The sequence below is a fragment of the Herpailurus yagouaroundi genome, unplaced genomic scaffold (genome assembly GCF_014898765.1).
Source record: "Herpailurus yagouaroundi ecotype Mexico unplaced genomic scaffold, PumYag 29, whole genome shotgun sequence".
NCBI classification, from domain to species: domain Eukaryota; kingdom Metazoa; phylum Chordata; class Mammalia; order Carnivora; family Felidae; genus Herpailurus; species Herpailurus yagouaroundi.
This window is the reverse complement of record NW_024412377.1, coordinates 66,476,095-66,499,235: the sequence shown is the minus strand read 5'-3', so window position 1 is coordinate 66,499,235 and position 23,141 is coordinate 66,476,095. Positions and strand designations below refer to the sequence as shown.

Genomic DNA, 23,141 nt, shown 5'->3' with positions numbered 1-23,141 from the left:
GGGAACTTGTTAGAAATGCATATTCTCTGGCTACCTCCCATACTACTGAATCAGAAGCTCTCGAGTTGAGACCCAGCAATCTGTTTAACGGATTCCCAGGAGATGCTGATGTTCCTAACGTTGAACCAAACTGAGGATTCTGGGGGGTTCAATGGTCACCAGTCTGGGAGGTCTAGCTGTCCAGACTTGCTCTCTTTCTTTTCGTTCTTTTTTTTTTTTTTAAGTTATTGTTGACAGAGACAGAGTGCAAGTATGAGCTGGGGAGGGGCAGAGAGAGAGAGGGAGACACAGAATCCCACGCAGGCTCCAGGCTCCAAGCTGTCAGCACAGAGCCCGACATGGGGCTTGAACTCACGAATTGTGAGATCATGACCTGGGCCGAAGTCGGACGATTAACCGACTGAGCCACCCAGGCGCCCCTCTTTCTTTTTGTTCTTAAACCCGGGTGCACACTGCGCTCAGTGAGCCATTTCAGTTGGTTTCTCAAGGGTTGTACAGATCGGTGTGATTTTATCTTTCAGGCTAACTTTACAACTTTACACAGGTCTAAGATATGAGCTTCTCTCCCTCACCCCATGCACACATTCTCCAGTGTACATAGTGTCTCTGTGACATCACCATGCCTCGATGTCACAACCCCGCCCTGACATGCCTCACAGTGCATGGAGTTCCAGGCACACAGAACAGCCGGATATCCCTTAAATGTGCAAGGCGAGGGGCACACTCTGAGCCAGAATGGGGGACTGGAAAGGCTATATCAGTGCAGTGCTGCGGGACCAGCGTATTGATGACGTGGCCATCATGGGCCACTCAGACAATCGCTGCGTGTGGGCATCGCGCCCTGGGGGCCTTCTAGCTGCCATATCACCGCAGGAGGTGGGTGTGCTCACAGGGCCTGATCGGCACACCTTCCTGCAGGCCGGCCTGAGTGTGGCAGGCCGCCGCTGCTGCGTCATCCGAGACCACCTGCTGTCTGAGGGAGATGGTGTTCTGGACGCTCGCACTAAAGGGCTGGATGGGCGTGCTGTCTGCGTGGGCCACACCCCGCGCGCGCTCCTGGTGCTCATGGGCCGACGGGGTGTGCATGGGGGCATCCTCAACAAGACAGTGCATGAGCTGATCAATGGGCTACGCAAGCAGGGCACATAGCAGTACAGCTAGGCCACTGGTGACTGTGTCAAAATAAACTGCTGGGCCTGGCTGGCTCATCCTGTGTTTTTGCGTGTTGGGCAGTTGCAGATGAGGAAACCAGTTTCCAGAAAGATTCTTTTTTTTTTTTTAATTTTTTTTCAATGTTTATTTATTTTTGAGACAGAGAGAGACAGAGCATGAACGGGGGAGGGTCAGAGAGAGAGGGAGACACAGAATCGGAAGCAGGCTCCAGGCACTGAGCCATCAGCCCAGAGCCCGACGCGGGGCTCGAACCCATGGACCGCGAGATCGTGACCTGAGCTGAAGTCGGACGCTTAACCGACTGAGCCACCCAGGCGCCCCAGAAAGATTCTTGAAGAGGGGTTACCTGATGGGGCTGGGATTTTGAGTTCAGAGGCTTCCCCAGCCTCCTGTCCCCTAGACCTGGCCCTCCTATCCATGAATGCCCTGCAGAGGCCTCTGGCCTGACTTCCCAGGGTCCTTTCCCAAGAAAACTTTCCACACTCTGTGTGGGACAAACTGTAAAAGTAGTTCCTCCCACACCCCTCCCAAAGCAAACCCCAGCTAGACCCTATGGGGTCAGGGAGTCAGGCTGGAGGCCAGTGTACTAGTCACCCCCTCTACTTGGCAGGAGGAAGCCTTTTCAAGTGTAAGTGGGTGATGGAGTAGGGCTGGTAGCTTGGAGAGCAACTCTGGGGCTCCCGGGTTCTTGCATCTCCTCCCACATATCCCAAAGGGAGTGGGAGAAGAGAACATGGCCAAGACCATCACAACGAGGTCTGGGCCCTATAGCCATCTGCCCCCTTGGAGTCCAAAGGCCCCAGAGGACTCTCTAGACTAGAAGGAGGAACTTAGGCATTCCCTACCCCTTGACCTTCACTCTGCAGGCCTCAGCTCCAGGGGCCCTATGGAAAAGGAGGAATTGAAAAGCTTGGATGGATTTGTTTGTTTTAGTGTTTATTTTGGGGGTGGAAGGGGCAGAAAGAGTGGGTGACACAAAATCTGAAGCAGATTCCAGGCTCCAAGCTGTCAGCACAGAGGGGCTTGAACCCACAAACTGTGAGATCATGACCTGAGCTGTAGCCAGACGCTTAACCAACTGAGCCACCCAGTGCCCTGAAAAGCTTGGATGGGTTTAAATGAGGCTTGGTTTATTGCCCAAAGTTAAAGGACAAAGGTGGGAGGGAGGGTGGCCAGTCCCTGCCCACTATGTGCTGGGGCCCAGAGCATGGCCTCTCTTGCCCATCTTCACCTTCCCTGTCCCCTCCCTCAGTGTCCCCCGACAAGCCCCCACCTGTCACTTGTTTTCTGGAACACTAATCTTATCCCAGAAAGGGGAAGTAAGGTGGGTAAGTCCAGAGGCAGAGAGAGACCAGAGGAAGTCAGCTGGATGGGGAGGGTGGGAGAGTGGGTGGGGATGGTACAGAGAGCCCTTCTTATGGTTGCCTTGGGGGTGGCCCCAGGCCCTAGGGGGGACTCCCAGAGAGTCTGAATCTGGTTTGGCTCATTAAGGTAGGGTTAAGTGGATTGTTGGGGTGAGCTTGCAGGAAATAGTGCTGCTGGACCCCAAGCCGTGGTCTACCCCCACTCCCCAGACGGAAGCAAACAGACTTATAAATGCATGAGAATTTAATTCCTTTTTCATCACGCAGTATTGGGAAAGGGGGTTGTAGTGGTGCCACAGAACAACTGGATGAGGGGGAGAGTGGCAAGTAGAGAAAGGAAGGTGACAGGGAGGGTGAGAACTCAGCCAGTGACTCAGGCACCCACATCTATGCACAACCAAACAGCTGCAGGTCCTGTCCTCAGACCCACCTTACTCCTGCTCCACTGAGTCGGACTTGTGTGTCCAGGAGAACCAAGCACAGGCCTCCAAACAAAGCCTCCTGGTGTGCAGAGGACTCAAAATCATACCCAGGTACCCTGTAGCCTGCACACAGCCCTCCACGGGTGCATCAGTTCACACATGCAGGCTGACATACAGTATTACCAAACATGCCCACACATGCACACACACTGACTCTCAGTCACACAAGCCCAGACCTCTTTGGACCTGCACAAGGACAGGCCTGTGCCCAGAGTACACAGACACACCCCTCTGCCCTTCTACAGTGGGCCCCAGGCACAGGCCCTTCCCTGCCCTGGGTGGCAGTCTGGGCTAGAGGCGGGTGGCATTGTGTCGAGCAGGCAGTGCCAGACGGGGGGAGGGTGTGGCAGGGGGCAGCTCCTCCAGGAAGACCCTGGCGGGCAGCGGGGGTGAGCGGGGCTCAGGAGTGGCACAGCACAAAGTAGCACGGGTGATAAGATGGTCCAGGGGCTGCAGGGAGTGCATCCAGTGGGGCAGGAAGTCCCATGTCTGCAACCACTTGGGCAGGCGTCTGGGGCTGCGATTCTGCAGGACATTGACGAGCACCACAAAAGCCAGCAAGGCCCCAAATGGTGCACCCACCCCCGCCATGGCCTGCCAGCCTGCCATGGAGATGCCAAACACCAGCGAGGGCAGTAGCAAGAAGCACAGGAGGAGGTAGAGGACAGCGAACCAGCGGTACTTGGCAGTGCGTTTGCCCAGCGCCTTGGCCATGCGGATTGGCAGGCGCGTGCAGGGCACTGGGTACCACAGCAGGATGCCTGAGATGTTGAAGAAGAAGTGGCAGAGGGCAATCTGTAGAGGAGAGGGCAGAGGGGCCGAGGTGGGCATGGCTCCAGCTCCCTGTCAGGCCGGCAGGGATAGATAATAGGAGCCTGGCCTGGAAAGGCAGCACGAAAGTCACCAGAGGGCAGATGTGCTCCTAGCATAATACTGAAACACTTCCAGACCAGGTAGTAAATAAATGCTGCCCTAACTCTACACATTTTCCCCCACTGACCCCTCTTGCAAATTCCCCAACAGATTCTGCCCAAACTCAGCAGTAAAAAGTTTCATTCTAGTTTCTGGCTCAGCTGCTCTGTCATCCTTATTGGTCCGAACCCTGGCCCCAGCCTCAGGTTTGTCATTACTTCTTTGCTCCTAGAACAGCAACCTCTTTGCCATCTTTCCCCCCCTACCTGTCCTTAATCCCTCAGAATGGGCCAGCCCCCCTCTCGCTGCACCCCTTCTTCAGAGTGCAGATCCCACTCACTGTCATTGGTGTGATTATGTGAGTAATGTCTACCCATTAGATGCTAAGGTTTTGGGGGTGGCACCCGGTCTCCTTTGGCCTGTATAGTTTCCAGAGCCTGGCATGGTGGGCAGCCCCTAGTAGGCAGTCAAAAACTCTGTTACATGATGTCCCACCCTGGGTCAGGTGCCACACCCCAGTCCCAGCCCTGTCTTGCCCCTGGCAGGCACCCTCCTAGGCGCACCTGGAAGGCGCTGGACAGCTTCTCCCTGGGGCTGGCCAGTGCAGCCAGGATGGCTGTGGTGGTCGTGCCAATGTTGGAGCCCAGTGTGAGGGGGTAGGCCCGCTCGATGCTGATCACACCCAAGCCTGAGGCCAGACAGAGAAGACAGATTCTCCTCAGCCCCCTCCTTCAGCCCTTTCCCTGCCAGCCCACCCTGCCCCACCCTGACCTGCCATGGGCACTCACCAATGAGTGGGGTGATGGCTGAGGTGAACACAGAACTGCTCTGGACAACGAAGGTCATGCCAGCTCCCACCACCATGGCAAAGTAGCCTGTGGCCCAGGTGAAGGGGGCGGGGAAGTCTACGAGGACACCCCCATCCCAGCAGGGTCAGTAGGAGGGCATTGGGAGAGTAGCCAGGACCTTTCTTAGGGAGGAGGTATTGGATGCCAGCTTCCAAGTGGGGTCTTGTCAGTCCCCTGCTCAACTGCAGTGGCTTCCACTTATAGTCCTCCTACATGATATCAGATATCATGGCTGCTGAAAAGCCCTCCCTGACCCCTGGCCCTCTGGCGGACTTTGTTTCTTGCTTCCCTAAGCTCCCATGGATGTACCTTATTCCAGCATTTGTTAGCCTCTGCTGGTGCCAGGCAGCATTTCAAAAGTTTGAAATGCAGTTTAAAATGAAAATCAGGTGGTGTCACTCCCCTGCCCCAACCCTTAACCCAAAAGTGGCCCCATTACCCTTAATAAAGTCCTGGCTCTGAGCACAGCTTGTGGGGACCCTGTGACCTGCTCCACCCTGTTACCTTACTGACCTCTCTCTGCCTGGCTCACTCTTCAGACACATCTAACTACTACTCATTCAGCCTCCTCACAGAGGCCGCTGACCACCCATTGAAAGAGGTATCTTCCATACTGTATATTTGTCACTTTTGATTTCTTCTCAGCAGTAACTTCTCTATCTGAATATATCCCCACTCAGTCATTTATTTTTCATTGTATATCCATCTCCCCCTCTGGCCTGTGAGCCCCCTGAGGGTAGGATTCATTTCTGGGGCTCGCCTCTGTATCTTTGGCACTAAACCATGCTTGGGCACACAGGTTTAATATCTGTTGAATGAATTGGTGGCCTCTGAGGATCTGTTTAGAGCCACCTGCTAGAATGGAACCACAGCCAGAGGCAGCCACAGGTCCCCAGCTGCCAGCACCTCAGGGTCCTTAGAAATCACCTGGCCCAACCTCTTCTTTGTTCACAGGGAGAAACAGGCTCAGAGATGGCAGAGCTTTACCCAGACCACATAGCAAGTGGGACTTAGTGAGATTTGGAAGGGCCCATCCTGGGGCCCACACACCCAGTTCCTGGGGCTTACCAGTGTTGATAACCTTCTGAATGACCTTGGCCACTTGGCCCTTAAGCAGAGAGTTGAGCATCTTGACGAGGAGGATGAGGCAGGTGCATAGGAGCACTAGGGAGCCAGCCAGCAGAATGAGCCCCACAGCCAAGTCAGGGAGCCCTGTGTCCACGAAGATGTGGTTGCCTGGCAGAAGAGGTGTCAGGCTGCTGAGAGCTGAACACCCACAGCTGCTTCCCAGCATCCCACCTCTAGTACCCTTTTGGGAATGGAGTCTAAGGCCCCACCTCAGGCTACTTCAGCCTCAATAGCAGGGCCTAACCCAAGCCCATGAGCTGGGCTGATTGACAGCTGGCTTTCCTGAGGCTGATAGCAGCAGTGGCCAGGTTGGGGACAGCCCTTCCTCTGCCCGGCTCTGCCCCTGCCATGCCAAACATCTCCCATGATGCAGACACTCACATTTCTCCATGGTGGCATTTCCAAGGGTCCAGCTGGTATTGGCCTCTGTCCTGGGCATGGGAGTGGGAGCCTAGATTAAGAGAAGCGTGACTTAGAATTTAGGAAAATGCATCAGGCCTTGGGGATAAGGTGGGGGTTAGGAAGAGGTGGGGGATGGGGGGATGGAAGTGGGCCTCCTGGCTACGTCCCCTTGGACAGCTTGCTTGTCTTCTTTGAGCCTGTCTCCTCCGCTGGAGAGATGGGGATGAAAACACCTGCCACACAAGAATATGGCCGTGGTGAGTCCTCTGAATGTTCTGTGCTATCACTCTGCTGATCTGGCTCTCACTGGAGCCTGCAGCCTCCTGATCCTGTGGCTTCTTGTCCTTGTTTCCTTCCACCTCTCCTTGGCATTGGGTGCTACTGACCATGGCCCTCCTTCTGAAAATTCTCCTTTCCCCATTCTTTATTATCAGTCTGTCTCTTGGTGCCTCCCACTTCCCCAGTGTCTGTGCCCCATCCTTTCCCCTGAGGCACCATCAGCCCAAGCCCCATTGTCCTCTCGCTCAAATCCTTACGGGGGGATGTTGGGGTGCAGGGAGTGGGGGAACCACCAGTGGAGAGAAGTCCAGGCCCCACCCTTTCTCCATCCCCCACCTACTGTCAGTGAAGTGAGGGGAGTTTCTGGAGCCCCTTCCCCCAATTCAAAGAGCCCAGAGCCAGGCAGGCCCAGGCCTCTGTCACCATCCAGGGATGCAGCTCAGCATGGCCAAATGGCCCAATTTTACAAGAGAAACCACATACTTTACAATCCCGTGAGGGCCACTAATTTGCAACCTCACTGGATTGAGGAATTACCATTTTTTTTCATGCAACTGGGGTGCCTTACCTTTCCCTCAGGATTCTAGCCTTGAAAAGAGAAAGTGGGCTGGGCTCGGATGGGGAGAAACCATCTCACAAAGGAGGAACTGAGCCCCAGAAATAGGCAGTTACTCCCAGGGCCCCAGGCAGAACACAAGAGCTACAAATTTTCCTTATACACATTGTGCCTCTCTGGGAGCTGATAGGGGCCCTGGTCCAGTCCCTAGGGAGTTCTGCCTCCCACCCCCACCCCGGACCTCCCCTGTGCTGAGGGTAGCATCTCAGGTGCGGGACTGGCCCTTCAATGTTGCAGCTTCTTTGGGGTTTATTCCAAACTGTGTCATTTATAAAATGTATAATAGTAAGAAATATTTCTGGTGTCTGGCTTTAAATCAGGTTTATTTTAGTGACATGTGTCACTGTGAGTGGGGCACTGTGCTCATCTGTGTTCCAGCTAGCCACACCTGGGGCCTGGGGCACCCTCAAACCCAGGCCAGAAGTGCAAACTGAGAAACCAGGAGAGAATACTCTCTGCCAGGCTGTGTTGGAAAAGCAGGCCAAGAGAGTGATGGGAGAGAGCCATGTGTTTGCTGTCCAGCAGATCTGAGCAAGTCCTGTTTCTTAACACCAACTACCTGGGGCAAGTCATGTCACCTCTCCGTACCTGTTTAAAGCAGGATAGCCAAAGAGCTGTTATAAAGGTTACAGGAGAAAATGTGTGTGAAGTGCTGTCTGCAGGCTTATGCCATAACAAGTCTTCAGTAAATTGTGCCTCCTAATACGGATTAGACCCCCTTCCATCCCTGGGCCCATTCAGGGTTGCATGATGGGAAGGGTGGATGTGTATGTGTTTGCGTGAGATTGACTTCCTAGGTCAGGATCAATGACTCCTGCATGTGTGCCTGAGGATCCTGGCCCTTTTGGGGAGGACCTTGGTGGGCCAGCCTGGAACCCTGGGAGGCAGATGACCCCTGAGATGAATGCATAGCTGACCAGCTTGTGCCCCACTGACCTGGCTGGGCCTATGGATCTCTTAAGGGAGGAACTTCACTGGGGTCCCACTCAGGGCTGGCTGTATCAGGGCAGGGCAAGACTCAGGGCTAAGGCCTTGAGGGTTTTGAACCTTGACCTTCATGCCTGGGATTGTGTGGTTCTGGCTGAGCTCACAGAGGAGAATCCAGAGACTGTAAAGGGCAAGAGAGAAGTAGGAGAGTGGGGAGGCCAGAGAGTGGGTAGACTGCACAGTCAGGCTGGGGGTAGGTACTGAGGGAGGGGAGGGAGCAGGCCCAGGGCTTCCTTGTCCAGACGGTGGGACCTCTAGCCTAGATAAAGAACTGGGCAGCCCAGGGTCTGGGACATATCCCTAGATGTGCCCATCCTGCCTGGGCCTGGGGGTGTGGTGGGGGTGGTGAACTCTGTGGGAAGGACAGAATAAATGAGCACCAGGCAGCCCTAAGCTGAGATCCCAGCTCAGCCACTCCCAGCTATGTGATCCTGGAACACTTAAGCTCTCTGGGCCTCAATTTCCTTTCCTACAGTGTGAGTTTTATGATGCTGCCCACCTCTTCCCAAGAGACTCGTATTGAGGAATCTTGGAAGAGAGTTAGGATCTAAGTGCCTGTAGGGACACCCCAAATTAAGGAAGCACCTCTGAGATTAAGCTCACAGAAGACTGCCAGGCTCCAGAAATCCTTCCCCTGGAGAGAAACGCACAGGATGTGGGCCTGTGCTGTTGTTCAGCCTGCAGGGTTAGGGGAGCTCTAGGGTCTTTGTTTTTCTGGAAGCAGAAATCACCGTGCCAGCAGCGCCGTCTGGTGGCAAAGAGGAGAAATCCTTTTTAGAGCAGTACCTACCACTCGGGAGCAGTCTGGGTGGCTGTGGTTGTCTGGTGGCATTCAGGCCTGGCGGGCAGAGCGGGGAATGGACACATATGATGGAACACCAGACTGGCTTCTGGATGAGCCAGTGAGATGGGGGTTCAGAAGCATGGGCTCCAGATTCCACCAGGATTTTCATCCTACCTCAATGGCATGGACCTCCGCAAGCCTCTCTGAGCCTCAGTTTCCTCAACTATAAAATGGGCAAGTGATAAATCCTGTTTCCCCATTGCAAGTCTTCAAAGGATGCTCGTTTAGACCAGGAGAGTATGGTTGACAATCCATAGGATAAGTACATAAGAAGGTAATTTTCCAAGACAGTGTTAGGTCCCTGGAGTGTCAAGAGGTGTTGGGACACTAAAACTGCCTCTGGGTTTTCTTCCACCGTCTCAGACTCCCAGTGCTGTCTTTGGTGACTTCGTTCCTTGGAGACTGTTTTGGGTGAGGTTGGGTCCAGTTTGGTGAAAGCTGGACGCCACAAGGACAGGTTGGAAGGGAGACTCGGTGGCCAAAGGAAAAATTCAAGTCTTTGGTGCAGCAGAAACCACCAGCACACACAGCAAGAGCAAGCACATGGCTGCGGAGCCATGTTCCACAGGATCTGACCTAGAGAGAGGGCGAGAACAGGGAGCTTGGATCCCACCCCTCAGCTACTCTCCAAGCCAGGGCAATCCCATCTGGATACTGCTCTTAAAGAAAAGTTCTCCTGGGAGAGCTGGGATGAGAAACCAGTGCTCAGGCCAGTGGCATCAGGAGCGGTGAGGCCAGCCCCTGCCATGTGAACTTGAGTGGGTTACTTCACGTCAGTGGGCGTCAAGTTCCTCTTGTGGAAGATGGGATACTCATGTCCACCTCGCCAGCGTTTTGTGAGGATCCCATCGGGACAGGGTTATGTCCGGTGTACGTATTACAAGGGGAGACCTGCTGAATGCAGCTGCAGGTGGGCAATGGGGATTTCAGAGCAAGAGAGGAACTCCACAGCTCAGGACCTCCCTTGCATGGTTTGTTTTGTGTGAAGATCAAACCGTGTGATTTCTCTGTCGTCCAGATTCTGCTATGAAGTAGAGAGGATTTGGGCAATTCAGAGAGCTGAGAGAGGGCCCAGAGGGTGGGTGAGAAGGTGGCACTGTGTTAGAGGGGTCACAAAGCCAGTGTAAGAGCTGCCCGTATGGGCTTTTTGATGTCAAACTGCCTTGAACACTCAGAAGGACTGAAACAGAGCTGTGCACCACTCAGATGCAAAGGAACCTCATAGGGCAGGGTTGAAAGGATCTTCTCTGTTCACGCTGAGATAAAGGGCCGGTAACATCAAGTAGCAAGTAGGAAGGATGAGGGGGCCAGGCTGTGCTACGCCTTTGGCTTCAGCTTTCCTTATATCTTGTTCCAAATGGAGTTGCTTCTTATATGTGATAATTAGGGAGAAGCAAATACTGTGGATTATGGTTTTGATGAAGCATTTCCTTTTTTATGGCTGAGTGAGAAAGTGTGCTAATTGCCTGCTTCCTTGTTAGCCTGGTGTAATGGCAGGTCCACAAGTTTCCAATCAATATCTTCATTCCGGGCAGGGAAACGGTGCAAAAGGACAAGCAGACACATGCCTGTGGCAGTCTCCAGGGGGAGGAACCCCTATGTCAGCACAAGTGGCTGTTGTGTCTCCAGTGAGGTCTCTACGTGGCCCTCTTGTCTTGTTCCTGTTTGTCCGGCTTTCCAAGGCATCCTTCTCCACCTTCCCTACCCCTCCCCCCATTACCTGTGTCCCCAAACACAGCAGAGCTGAATCACTAGTCTCCCTGGCACCCTAGTTGGGGGGAGAGAGCCCCACACTGCTAGGCCTGCACACAGGGCCCTGAACCGGCAGGACAGGCTCTGAGTGTCTCAGCCTCTTGAAGCCTGTTCTCTCTACCTGTGAAACCAGAAGGTTGAGCTAGACCAGTGGTTCTCAAACTTGAGCATGGAGCAGACCTAGAGGACTTGTTGAAACATAGGCATGCCACCCCCTGCCCCAAGTGTTTTTTTAGAGTCTAGGGAAGGGCTGAATACTTTGTAGCTCTAGTATGTTCCCAGGTGGTACAGATGCTGATGGTCCATACTTTGAGAACCACTGGGCTAGATCAATTACATGCTGACTCTAGTTGATTGGTAATAGCTGCCTAAAGTCAGTGTGAGACTGGAAGGAATCAGCACAGCATTACTTGGGGCTAGACCTGAGACTCACCTCCATGGGGTCTGGGCGGCACCAGATCCGGATGAGACTATGGTTTCTCAGGGACTCGTCACCGGTGGCAATGCTGGTAATCACAGACTTGTCCAGCTGTGGGCAAGATGTGGGTGGGGAGAGTGAGAGAGGGGTCCTTACTATCCCCCGGCCCCCACCCCGTGCCAACCTTGCCCCCACCTGGATGATGAGCTTGGTGAAGGGCTCTGTGATGATCTTGAGCAGATCAGGGGCATCACGGCCGCCACGGATGTTGAAGGAGGCAACCACCAGTCCAGTGACATGGTGCAGGTACCCAGTGGCAGCCTCCAGGGGCAGCAGGACCAGAACTGACAGCCAGTTAAAGCAGTCGTGCACCGTGGCCCCTGCGAAGGCCCTAGGCAGGGAGGCCACAATGCAGGGCAGGCCAGAGCCGGGATGCACTTACGGCTGGGGGCTCCTGGCACCTGGGACCACCCTCCCCTGACAAACACAGGCCCCTCACCACTCTACCCCCTCACCGCCGGAAGTCAGTCCTGTCCCCCGCCTGCATCAAGGCCACAATGGTGTTGGTGACAGAGGTGCCAATGTTGGAGCCCATGATGATGGGGATAGCAGAGCTCACCTCCAGCACTGGTAGAAGAAGAGAGGACCTCCTAACTAACTATGTGAGAGCCACTCAGCTCCTGTCCCCACAACACATCCCTCCAGGTTCACTACCCATGTCCCAGCCCCCGTCGGGCAGTCCTGCCATGATGCTGCCCAGCCTTGGTGTCACAGGTTCATATGGGCACATGCTATATGTGTGCATGCATGTGAACAGATGCACTGCATGTGCACATATGCAGATGAGGGCACATGACTTGTATGCAAATGAATATCTGTGCTTGTGTGTGCACATGTGCACGAGTGTGATGGTTAGTGCCGTGTGTCAACTTGGCTAGACTACAGTACTCAGTCTTCAACCCAGCACCAGTTTAGATGTTGCTGTGAAGGTGTTCTGCAGATGCGAGTCACTTCTACAACCAGTTGACTTTAAATAGAGGGGATTATCCTTGATCACCTGAGTGGGCTTCATCCAATGAGATAAAAGGCCTTACGAGCAAAATTGAGGCTACCCAGTGTTGGCTTCTGCCCAAGAGTTCCAGTCTGCCCTTCCTCATAGCCTGCGCCATGGCTTTTGGCCTTGCTTAGCCAGCCCCACAATCATGTATACCAATTCCTTGCAATAAATAGTATGTATATCTCTAGCAGGTTCCTTTTCCCCGACTGATAGAATAAGGAACTGTGTGGTGATGTGGAGCTAAGCCTTCCTGGGGCTGTACTCCCCATCTGGCACCCTTTCCAGATCTTGGGGCACCCCTCCTGGCTGAGACTCCTGGCCCTGACTTGGAGGACAGGGTGATTGATGCTGGAGCTCTGCCCTTTGCCTTTAGCAACCTGTCCCCACTCCTCCCCCCCACCCCCCGCCCCCCGGCCTCCTGGCCCTGACACACCACCTCAGCCCCCATCCACACACCCAGCCCCCATGCTCTTTCCCTAGCCCTGGTGAGCCAACTCACAGCCGGAGGAGACCATGCTGACAATGATGGACGTGGAGGTGCTGGAGCTCTGCACCAGCACAGTCACCAGGATCCCAACCACCAGCCCTGCCACTGGGTTGGACAGGATGGCATTGTCCTTGAAGATGTCGCCAGCCACCTTCCCTGGGGAGCATGAGCCAGTTTTGCCTGATGCCCTTCAGGAACCCTGCCCTGATCCCCCTCCTCTGGCCCTACCTCCAGCCAGCTGGAAGGCAGAGCTGAGCACGTCCAGGGAGCAGACGAAGAGGTAGAGAAAGGCGAGCATCAGTGGCACCTTGAGGAGTGTCATGCCAGCCCGGCGCAGCTTCTGGGCCAGCCCAAGCTCTGGAGATGGGCCAGCCATGAGCACAGGGGCCAGGGTCTAGGGCACTGACTGCTGATGCCCCTGCTGTCCACCCCCTTCCCAGGCCCACCTGGTTTCTGCTCTTCCTCCAGGGCCAACTTGGCAGGCAGCGGGTCATGGCACTCCAGAACCTCCCCATAGGGGCAGCTGTGCTCAGTAAGGGCCACAGGGCCCAGGCTGGGGAAGGCATAAGCGGAGGTCCCTGGGATCCTGTGCAGGACTGGGGAGGGAGGCTGGTCAGCAGTTCTCAGAAGCCCTGGGACAGGCAGGGTTGGCTGGGGGTTGGGGGGGAGAGGCAGAGGGATGGAGACCTCACCAGGGATGTGAGCAACTCGGGGCACACAGGGACCAGGGATGGCAGCAGCACTCACCCTGAGGGCTGGGCACATAGGCAAAGGCTGTCCCACGCATCATGTGTCCCCCTCGGACTGGGAGTGGGGAGACAGCCGGGCCCCCCAGCCTCTCTCCATAGGACATCATCCTGGGCACACACAGTGGGGCCGCAGCAACACTGAATGACAACTACTGTGTCCTGAAACTTACACATACACACCACCCCTCGACATCCATACCTGCATACTTACATGCACAAACACCCATGGTGTGTAAATCCCAAACACACACTCAGTGAAGTATACCCTCCACCCCCACATATACTCAGAGATGCATACTCAGGTGCTCAGCCCAGATTCATTTATTCTGTCATTCAGCAAGTATTGATTGAGCATCTACTCTATCCCAGACGCTGAGCTAGATGATGGGATACAGTGATAACTAAATAAATACAAGGACAACTGCCCCCTAAAAGCTCAAAGTCTCATGGGGAGATAGATGTCAATGAAATAATCCTTCAAATAGATGGCAAGTGGCAATGGGGACATGTGTTCTAGTGACAGATACAGGTGCTACCAGAGTGCCCCATGGCAGGGGGTGGACTCTTGAGGGAAGAGAGAGCAGACGATCAAGCTGAAATGAAGCAGGAGTGGGAGTTCCCAGATGGAGAGGGAGAAGGGCAGGTGTGCAGGAGCCTTGGGCTGGAGGGAGATGAGAATGCCCTGCAGCTGGAGGGGACCTGGGAACATGTGTACTGGCAGAGGTTGCAGATGTGGGCCAAGTCTGCACATGCAGGAGGAGTTTGGACCATCCTGAGAGCAGTGAGGAGCGATGGACCCCTGCTTGCTCATGGGACCAGTTGGACATGCACTCGGGGGAGGGTCCACTGGCTTGGATCCCAAGTTCCTGGATTCCTTCGGCAAATGAACTTCTTTCCCCATCTACCTCCCTCCCTGCCAGATGACCTTTCTCTCATGAATGAGTCTCAGACCAGGACTGGTTTAGGTAAAGAGGTTTCCCCACCTTGTTATCCCCAAGTCTGGGAAGTCCTCGGCTCACTTAAGGCACAACCCTCAACTGCACCAGGAGTTCTTGGTTGATGGGGTAGCAGTGCCAATCTGCACTAGCAACACATATCCTTACACCCCTATAATGTCCCAAGGGCCCCTGGCTGTTGTGGTGGGGGTGAGGGGCTGGCCTGAATTCCAAGCCCTGGTAGAGCACAAGTCCTTTTTACTTTGGGGGAGTGAGCCAGGCTGGACTGAGCCAGGCTGGACTGAGACTGAGATGTTATGGGTGCAGAAAGGGGAAGCACAGTTAGGACAGAGGTGAGGGAGTGGAGGCGATGGGCTCTTTCCTACTAAGACTTGGGGATGGGTTTGGGACAGGGGGTCCTGGGCTTACCTTGGGGGTTCTGTGTTTCAGCTCCTGCTCGGCTGCTTAAGGAAGCCCCAGGGGCCTGAGGAAGAGATGGGACCCTCCCCTTTATACCCTTGGGTCAAGGGCAAAGTCCCAAAACCCTAGCTACCCTCCCTGTTCCCCAATTAACCTCACCCCTGAGATTCCTCCCAGTTAATTACTAATCGTCAGCTCTGCTGGGGGAGTCTGTGGTCAGGCTTTCCCTTCCCCTACACAGAAACTTAGGCTGAAAGAGACAGAGACCCAGCTAGGGCACAGACACATCTCCTGTCCCCAGGCAGAGACCCTGATGCCACTCAGGCACTTTGTTCCCAGGGTCCCCACAGGGATTTCATGGCTCCAGCCCCTTCCCCTCATGCTTGGCCTGACAGGACACCACATGGAGTGACCCAAATGCTCTGTAGCCTTGCCATGCATCTGGATGTCTGTGAGTCTGTCTGCAGGTCTTGGGGGACACTTGAAGGAGAGGGAACATGTGATAGAGGAAGTAATAAGAGAGAAACCCAGAAAGGCTGCATAATATTGAGTCAGGGAGGGTCTTCAGTACATGACTACAAATCCAGGATGCATCTGAGAGAATGGCCAGATCAGGAAGGACCTGGTCTTCATTTTAGAATGGTCCCTTTGGAGTGGTTGTCGTCAAAGGAGGTGATTCTGGAAGCAGAAAGGCCAGTTAAGAGGCTGGATGGTCCAGAGAAGAGATGATGAGGTCTGAATCAGGTGGAGATGGGGAGGGATGAGGAGGAGAAGATGCATCCCAGGATAACTTGGGCAGTGGAATGGGTGAGGAAGAGAGTGGGAGAAAGGAGAAATATATGACAGTTGAGTATCTAGATTCAGAAGCTGATGATTCTATGACATCTATGCCAGAACTCCTGAAACCCAGAGAGGGCCCTTAGGGAGCCTTTGAGAAGCTTGTTTCCCTTTCTTGGGACTGTGGAGCCTGAATGGGGCCCCAGAGTCACAAAATAGATGAGAAGGGAGCTTCCTTCTAAAGGAGTGGGATTTAACAGATCCAGCAATAGTGGGTTCCATTCAGGATCTAGCTTAGGCAACTGTCTGAGTAGCCTGTCTAACATTATCCATTCGTCTGTCCATCCGTCCATCCATCCATCCACCCACCCACCCACCTAGCCAGCCAGCCAGCCAGCCACTTGTCTATCCATCCATTCCTAACAACATGAGTTGAGTTCCTACTCTATGCTGAGCCAAGATTGGCAAGGCTAGCTCTCTCCTGGTCATTAAAATCCCTGAATCAGCTTGGGGTGCGAGGCAAGTCACTTCACCTGTAAAATGGCAATCGGCACCTCCTTTGCAGTGAGTTGAAGTCAATGAACTAACTGACCCATCTCAGTGCCTAGAAGAGTCCCTCAGCATGTGAATTCTCTTCACACTCTTGTGCCCTTCTCACTGTCTCTGGGATGGCTGCAGTGTCCCAACCAAGGGAATGGCCCCACCTCCTCTAGATTCTCAGCCCTATTTCAGGTCAACAACTCCTTTTGCTCACTAGTTGCACTTTGATCGCTCAGGATCCTCTGAGTTACAGTCCTACTCAATATCTCACATTTATTAGGGTGACACAGACCCAGCCTTTCCTATCAAGGTAGATGGACATTTCTGCACAGTTCCCCTTTAATGTCATAAGGGTTAAGTAGTTCTTCCTTAATTTGCAGAGCATTGTGGAGTTGTCCTCTGGGTAGTGTTCACAATGGACTTTCTGTTGAATGGTTAAGAGCAGAGAATGAGGCTAGCCCGGGTTTGGATCCCACCCGGCTCCACCACATTGTGGCTGTGTCAGTTTAGGCCACAAAATCCCCAGAGGATTGGGGAGGGGTGGGAAGCAGAGATGCAGCTGGGATTGGTTTTGGGTAGAGTGACCATAAATCCTGGTTTGCCTGGTCAAGTCCTGGCTTATGACTGTTGGCCCAAAGTCCCCATTCACTTAAAAAGTGCCATGGTTTGGAAAATCAACCATACATTCTTATGGCTTTTTCTGGGAGATTATGGAGAACTGGGGCGATCAGCCACCTGGTGCTTATTAGAAAGGTCTTCATTTATAGAAAAAGGAAAAGAAAAACAATCCTGCTTCTCAGAAACATTGTTGTAACAATACTGCCTTTCATCCTTTTCTCTATGCCTTTTTAACCTATTTGAGTGTTATTGTCTATGAAAGACTGCATCTTACTCTTTTTCCATCTGCCATCACATGTTACTTTTCTTGTGTTCTTTTTATAAATTTTTTTAAATGTTTATTTATTTTTGAGAGAGACAGAGACAGAATGCGAGTCGGGTTAGGGGCAGAGAGAGAGGGAGACACAGAATCCGAAGCAGGCTCCAGGCTCTGAGCCGTCAGCACAGAGCTCAATGCGGGGCTCGAACTCACAGAGCTGTGAGATCATGACCTGAGCCAAAGTCAGACGCTCAACCGACTGAGCCACCCAGGCGCCCTTTCTTGTGTTCTTATACTCAGTGTCAGTTGCATCATGTCCTGTCATGAATCATAACTTATGTAGTGAACATTTGTGTGTCCCGGAACCTCTCCAAACTGGAGTGAGTGATTTGGGTAAGACGGGTTCGTGTATGGATAGGAGGGGTTTCGCTGAGCCAGGGAAATGCAATCATTGCTAAGTTCTTGTGTTGGAATCATTCTTTGGCTCAGAAACCCTGTTTTTTTTTTTAAATATATTTTTTAATGTTTATTCATTTTTGAGAGAAAGAGAGACAGAGAGTAAGTGGGGGAAGGGAGAAAGAGAGAGGGAGACAGAATCCAAAGCAGGCTCCAGGCTCCGAGCTTTCAGCTCAGAGCCTGACATGGGGCTCAAACCCACAAACCGTGAGATCATGACCTAAGCCAAAGTCTGACGCTTAACTGATTGAGCCTCCCAGGCGCCCCAGGCTCAGAAATCCTGTTAAAGTCATATTGGGCTCAAAGGCTGTCTGGATCCAAGCACACACCGCACCCCCCCAACCCACAGTGGGTCCAGGGACCTCTACCATAGGCCCTGTTCCTCTCCCCTGCCTTAGGTCAGATCCTAAGCAGGAACAGCTATATCCAAGGTGTTCCTTATGAACTAGGGGTGATACTTTTTTTTTAAGTTTATTTTATTTATTTTGAGAGAGAGAGAGAGCAAGGGAGGGACAGAGAGAGAGGGAGAGAGAGAATCCCAAGCAGGCTCCGTGCTGTCAGCGCAGATTCAGGGCTCAAACTCACAAATGGTGAGATCATGATCTGAGCCAAAATCAAGAGTTGGAAACTGAACTGACTGAGCCACCCAGGTGCCCCAAGGGTGCTTCTTTTTAATAAAGCTAGGATCTTTGATAATTTTGAAGTCCACCTTCCCTGCTCGCATAAAGCTTGGGGCTTAGTGAAAGAGGCAGTTATCAATCAAATGCAGCAAGAGATATAATTACAAAATGCTATGAACAGTGGCTGCTTCCATGTATATTGGTGGGGGGGCTGCTAAGTGCTGGTAAGAGCACCGAAACTTGGGAGCTGACCAGATTGGGTTTCGAGACTTCTAAGAGCAGTGGAGAAGGCGACCAAGACTCTGCTCCTCTGTTCATCTCATTCCCCTCCTGCTCACCTCCTGTCTCTTCCCTGTCAGAGACAGACTGCGCATGTCCCCCTGAATGATGACTCCTGCCCTGTCTGCCCACCTGCACTCTGGCCATGGCTTCTCCCAGACCTCTGGGCCTGGAGCCTGGGTGGTGGGTGGTGTCTCACAGTGAGAAATGGCACCCAGGAGGAGGAGCAGTTTGGGAGGGAAGATGCCAAGAACCGTCTGTACAGACTGAGTCTGAGGTGAGCAGTTGGATCTGTGAGTCTGAAGCACACGACGTGCTCCTTACCCCAAACAGGGCCTCCTGCACATTCCCAGCCTCAGTAGCAGCATGTGGTCCATCGATCTGAGCCAGAAACAGAGCAGGCTTCTTTGACGTGTCCTCCACCTCCACCTCCTGTCACTCATCCATCACCCAATACCCCCAATTTCCCTTCTGTGGGAGCTCCCTAAGCCTTTCACCTCCTCCCTGGTCAGGGCCACCATCTCTCATTGAATGTTCTCCCTGCTTCTGCCCTTGTGCCCTCCAATCCGGTCTCCAAAAACAGCAGCCAGTCATCTTTTCAAGATGCAATTCTGACTAGGTCACCTCTCTCTTTTCACACCTGTCCAGTTTGAAACCAGCATCTTGTCATGGCCTTGGGGCCCAGAGCGACTTGGCATCTTGCCTGCCTCAAGGGCCTCAGGCATGGCCTGTGATGATACCCTCCAAGGGAGAATATGCACATGGAGGAGAGATGGGGCCCAGGGCTGAGTCCAGAGGAGCATCCACCTTTGAGGGAGGGCAAAAAAAAGGGGGGGGGGACTCCTGTGAGGAAACGGACAGGTACGACAGGGATTAGGAAGAAAAACAGAAAAGCAGATGCCCCAGAAGCCAGGGTTGTCTCCCAGTTTTGAGAGATATACCAAGATAAGCCAGGTCAGATGCCACAGAGATGTTGGGTAATGTGAGAACGGAGCAGATGTAGTGACCTGGGCAAGCTGTTCTGGGAGAGTGCTGGGGGCAGGGGCAGTTTGCAAGGGGTTGGGAATGAGCAGGAGGTGGGAGCTGAGACAGTATGGCCAACGTGAATGTGACAGACTGACAGATAGTGAATTTGATCATGCCAATGAAAACAATTTCTCTGGGAGTGACATGACTGCTGAGAAGAGGAGAGAATGATCCCAAGAACAAGTGCTTGGTCCGGGAATGGAGCAAGCTGTGAAAGTTGGCACAACCTGCTGTTTCTCCAGTCCTTGGCTAAGATCCATTTGGTCTCTAAATACACTCAATTTTCTGCATGTAAGTTTCCTGCAGGACCTAAAGTTTGAGGACAACCAAGGGAAGAAAAACGAACATTCCAGACCATCCCTCCATGAACTAGCTTTTTCTGAGAGAACTAGCGACCACTATAATCCCACAACAGGGCTCCTCCTGCCTCTTTGAACCAGCATGTTTGTTCCACCAACATAAAAGCCCACTATGAGTCAGCATGCTGCTGCATATTGTGGACACAGCAGTGAATATTCCATCCAATTATTCAGGCCAGCCCCACTGTACACAGACACAGACGTGTGTGTGCATCACACACACACGGGTGCATCCTCTCTGTATGTGTGGCCAAGGCATCACCAATGGGCTGGGTGACATAGTAGGGGCCACCTGCCACCTCCCCTTAGGAAACAGAGCAACCCCTCTCTGGCTCTCTTGACTTTGTCCTGTCTTGGACAGTCTGGACTTCAATCTGAGCTGCCTAGCAGATGTTATCCCATCTAATCCCCATTTTCCAGATTGGATGCCCCATGCTCTATTACATTAGATCCGTGGATCCAGGGCAGGGGCAGCTGACCTGAGGATGCCCCATCCTTGTTTGGGGGATAAGTGCCCTGTGTAATGTTTAATCCTGGTGGCCCAGGCACCAGTCACTCATTGACTGATGAGGCCAAAGTCTGTGGCCAAAAGAGCTGAGGTTGCTTTGGGCTTTTCTCAGAAATCAGCTCTTCCCCTGAAGCTCCCTTCCTCATGTGGTTCCAGCTCTGTGCTTTCATGCTGGCCTCAGGGACCAGGCCTGAGGGTGAGGTTGTGGACAGCACACTCTCAGATGGTAGTCCCGTGCTCCAGCTTCTAGGTTCCAGACCTGAAGCTTTGAGATCTAGCTTTAGGCTTCAGGTCCTGAGTTCCATGTTCTGGGCCTGGAGCTGTAGGCCCTGTACCATAAATTCTCAGGTGCAAGCTCTGGGTTCCGGGCTCCAGGATCTGAGCTCCAGTCCCCTGACTCCAGTTTCAGGCATCTGACATCCAGCAGAGCAGGGACTCTGCTTCTTGGCATTGGGCTCTAGGTTCTGGGCTGCAACCCCTGATTCCAGATACCAGACTCTACTTCTTATTTTGTTATTATTATTTTTTTAAACTTTATTTTTAACTAATCTCTACACCCAATGTGGGGCTCAAACTTACAACCCAGAGAGCAAGAGTCTCACACTCTAGCCACTGAGCCAGCCAGGTGCCCCTCCAGATTCTAATTTTTTAGACTTCAGGCTCTTGGCTCCAGTTTCTGGGTCTGGGCTTCAGGTTCCAGTTCCAGGCTTTGTGCTCTGGGTCTGGGCTCCCAGTTCCAAGCTCCAGTTCCATACTCCATACTCCAGGTTTTGGGTCTGGTTGCTGGGTTCCATCAACTCCTCAGAGGAAGGGCTGGAAGACGGTAGCCTACCTGGCTAGTGGGGTTACTGCTGCCCACCCCTCTTAGCTGGCCAGGGCCTCATTCTGGCAGTCAGCATTCTGGGCTGGCCTAGAGGTGGGAGGCTGGTTCTATGGTGCTTCTCCTTGGCTTTCTGCCTCTGTTCTATCCCCAAGCCAGTTCTCTGCAGATAGGAGCTGAGATGGACCACACAGGAATCACAAAACACACACGTGTCATGTTCTGTTTCTCTTGGATCCGCCAGGACCACCAGGGACACCAATAGTGCCCCCTGTTTTTGTGTAGCGGTATGGGCCTGTGCCTGGCCTGGGATGCTTCTGATTCAGTATAACCAACCGTGTGTGTTCCTTCCCCTCTGGGCATTTCTTTCTCTGTGGAAGCTAAATTCCAGCCTCTAATCCCCCAGAAACTGGAGTCACCTGACCATCAGGCCAGGCCTCCTGCAGGGTGCACCTTGCGCTCTCGCTCTCGCTCTTGGAGGTAGGAATGGCTGCCCCTGGAAGAATCCGCCCACAGCTGCATCAGCACTTATAGCTGGGCTCCAGGTGAGAACTGGTGCCTCTACCTGCCCCCACCCCGGCCCAGAACCCAGGTCACCGTGTGCTCTGTGCTCGCTCTGTGCCCATCCCATACTGCTTTACGTCTAAGACTGTCAACAGTGTAAGGGACCAGAGATAAGTAGCAAGTTTCTCTCTTAGAGTCTTGGGTCCCACAGGTCACCTCCAGGCAGTCATATCTCTCTCTGCCTGTGTCCTCTGTAAACTGGGGGTGCTGGAGCTGCACAGCAGTCAACAGATGTGTGTTTTCTCCCCTCCTTAACGCTGGGTGCTGGGTGGATAGGCTAACTCCCTTCCAGTCTTCCCATCTGGTGGGGGAGGAGAAGCAACTCCACTACTTTTCCCAACCACCAAGGAATCCAGCTCCATGCAGTGGCTTTGAAAGGGCCTGTGGGTTGACCAGGTGGTGACTTTTGCCCCTGGGCCTGGACCCCCATCTTTGCAGTGAGGGCCCAGGACCTTGAGGGGTTCTGAGAGCACAAGAACTGGAAGGAGGGAACTGGGTCTCCTTCAGCCCAGGACAGCTTCAGGGGACATATTGGGGGATTGTGGCAGAGGGACACAGCAGCCAGCCAAAGTGGGCCAAGGTGGCCGGTGGGCTGAAGCCCCCAGGGAAGAGTTGGTTCTCCTTCTGGAGAAAGGGATGGTGGCCCAGTGTGACAAATAAGTGGCCCTGGGAAATTCTTTGTGTTTTTAGAATTATTAGTTTTTAAAAGTGTTTTATTTATTTTTGAGGGAGCATGAACAGGGGAGGGGCAGAGAGAGAGGGGGACAGAGGATCCAAAGTGGGCTCTGCACTGACAGCAGCAAGCCCAATGCAGGGCTCGAACTCATGAACCATGAAATCATGACCTGAGCCAAAGTCAGACACTCAACCGACTGGGCCACACAGGTACCCCTATTATAACTATCTTTAGGGATGCCTGGCTGGCTCAGTGGATAAAGCATACAAGTCATGATCTCAGGGTTATGAGTTCAAGTCCCACATTGAGAATAGAGCTTGCTTAAACAATAAATAAATATTATAATTATTTTTAATTGCATCTTTTAAAAAACATTAAAGCTAAAATGAAAGTGTCCTTTGACTACTCCTCCCAATCCTAGTCCCCTCCCCATTTTTATCTGCTTGGCATGCGTCTTTCTAGAGCATTCTCTATTCTTCCTATATACTTATACATGTGTCTCTGTGTTTGTGGTTTATACAAAGGTATCATGTCATGTGCATTGCTCTACTTTCTTTTACCAAACAATAACACATCTTGGAGAACTTTCCACATAAGGACATGCTGTACCCAATTCTTTACCTGCTGTGTGGTATTGCAAAACACAGACACGCTACCACCTTTTGTGTTACCCCACACATTTGGCTGTTTGCCAGTTTTGAGGTCATAGACACCCCTGCAGGGAGGGCGACCCTGTACGTGGGAGTGAGTAATTCTCTGGTGGTAATGCTGGGGTCAGATGCTACA

At 53.0% G+C, this 23,141-nt stretch overlaps 2 protein-coding genes across 5 annotated transcripts; one reads left to right on the top strand and one right to left on the bottom strand.

Moving 5' to 3' along the window:
• Positions 1 to 417: 417 nt before the first annotated feature.
• Positions 418 to 1,215, top strand: PFN3 (profilin 3). The gene has a single exon (XM_040446387.1). The coding sequence runs from the start codon at positions 736 to 738 to the stop codon at positions 1,147 to 1,149; it is 414 nt and encodes a 137-aa protein (XP_040302321.1). The 5' UTR covers positions 418 to 735; the 3' UTR covers positions 1,150 to 1,215.
• A 1,548-nt stretch (positions 1,216 to 2,763) lies between these two features.
• SLC34A1 (solute carrier family 34 member 1) lies at positions 2,764 to 14,948 on the bottom strand. Of its 4 annotated transcripts, none has more exons than XM_040446319.1 (13): positions 14,863 to 14,948; positions 13,497 to 13,663; positions 13,196 to 13,345; positions 12,978 to 13,106; positions 12,762 to 12,905; positions 11,721 to 11,832; positions 11,401 to 11,596; positions 11,221 to 11,316; positions 6,289 to 6,358; positions 5,848 to 6,015; positions 4,720 to 4,836; positions 4,495 to 4,619; positions 2,764 to 3,814 (listed from the first exon to the last, which is right to left on the bottom strand). In XM_040446319.1, exons 2-13 carry the CDS (start codon positions 13,603 to 13,605, stop codon positions 3,311 to 3,313), a joined length of 1,920 nt encoding a protein of 639 aa, XP_040302253.1. In that variant the 5' UTR covers positions 13,606 to 13,663; positions 14,863 to 14,948; the 3' UTR covers positions 2,764 to 3,310. The 4 variants fall into 4 exon arrangements, with proteins under 4 accessions (XP_040302253.1, XP_040302264.1, XP_040302258.1 ...); XM_040446330.1 differs by having other exon boundaries at positions 13,497 to 13,606; positions 14,863 to 14,925; XM_040446324.1 differs by having other exon boundaries at positions 13,497 to 13,657; positions 14,863 to 14,921.
• Between the last annotated feature and the right edge of the window lie 8,193 nt (positions 14,949 to 23,141).

Bases quoted from the DNA above. Each gene is read 5' to 3' on its own strand.
- PFN3 (XM_040446387.1), top strand. From the start codon at position 736: ATGGGGGACTGGAAAGGCTATATCAGTGCAGTGCTGCGGGACCAGCGT.
- SLC34A1 (XM_040446319.1), bottom strand. From the start codon at position 13,605: ATGATGTCCTATGGAGAGAGGCTGGGGGGCCCGGCTGTCTCCCCACTC. The intron at 11,597-11,720 runs GTGAGGGGGTAG...CTCCCTGCCTAG, and splicing joins GACAGGACTGACTTCCGGCG to GGCCTTCGCAGGGGCCACGG. The intron at 3,815-4,494 runs GTGCGCCTAGGA...TCTCCTCTACAG, and splicing joins AGCTGTCCAGCGCCTTCCAG to ATTGCCCTCTGCCACTTCTT.